General features: G+C 67.8%; 1 protein-coding gene across 1 annotated transcript in view; it reads right to left on the minus strand.

Annotated features, from left to right (window-relative positions):
* The window catches only part of H696_04544 (hypothetical protein), a 4,096-nt gene that overhangs the window by 908 nt on the left and 2,318 nt on the right, over positions 1 to 870 (minus strand). Inside the window, exons 6-7 of the mRNA XM_009498425.1 lie at positions 695 to 750; positions 29 to 606 (exon numbers count right to left, since the gene is read on the minus strand). Coding sequence (XP_009496700.1) covers positions 29 to 606; positions 695 to 750 — 634 coding nt within the window. The remainder of the gene's footprint in view (positions 1 to 28; positions 607 to 694; positions 751 to 870) is intronic.

Here is an 870-nt window from a genome sequence, read left to right on the forward strand (position 1 = left end):
CCCCCCCCCCGCGGGAAAGGGCACGTACGCTGCAGTGTGAGGGCGGTGTGATCGACGAAGTCACGCAGATGGGCCTGGGCCTTGGCAGCCTCGTTGGCCGCGTTCGCGCTGTCCTCCTCCAGCCGGCGGCGGATGAGGAGCTCCTGCTGGGCGGCGGCCTCCAGGCGATCAGCCACAGCGCGAGAGGCGGTGGCCTCGGCCCGGGACGCAGCCAGCTCGGCCTCGGTGGCGGCCAGCTTCCGCCGGACCTCAGCCAGCTCTGTCGTCTGGGTGGACTCCTGCTGGCGAACTTGGCGGTTGTCATGCTCCGCCTGGCTCAGGGCCAGAGAGCTATCCCGGGCGGCGGCCTCAGCGGTGGTCCGCTCGAAGTGGACATCCGCCTGCAGGCGGGTGATGGTCTCCTGGCTGGTGGCCAGCTCCCCCTGCAGCGAGGCAACCTGGGCGCTGAGGGACTCGACGGCCGCACTGGCGTGCGCAAGCTCGGTGGCCAGGCGCGTCTCCTTGGAGGTGGCCTCCTGCTGGAAGCCGGCGAACTCCTTCTTCAGATGCTCGAGCTGCTGGTCGAGGGACATGCGCAGAGCACGCTCACTCTCAAGTGAGAGTTGGCTGTGGCGGGGAGAGAGGGAGAGGGGAGGAGGGTGAGTGGGTGCAGGGGGGCGTGGTCGAAAGGCAATTCATAGATCATATCACGCACAGAGACTTGAAGTCTTGCTCCTGAACACGAGCCTGGAACTCGGTAGACTCAATCAGCTGGCGGCCCCGGAGTGGGGCAAGGGGACAGACGCATGAGGAGGCCAAGTGCCGAGGAAAAATCACAGGAAGTCAGCACCAGCACCAGCGCAAGCGGGGCGGGGCGGGGCGGGGGAGGGG

Source organism: Fonticula alba (assembly GCF_000388065.1).
Source record: "Fonticula alba strain ATCC 38817 unplaced genomic scaffold supercont2.7, whole genome shotgun sequence".
NCBI lineage: Eukaryota > Rotosphaerida > Fonticulaceae > Fonticula > Fonticula alba.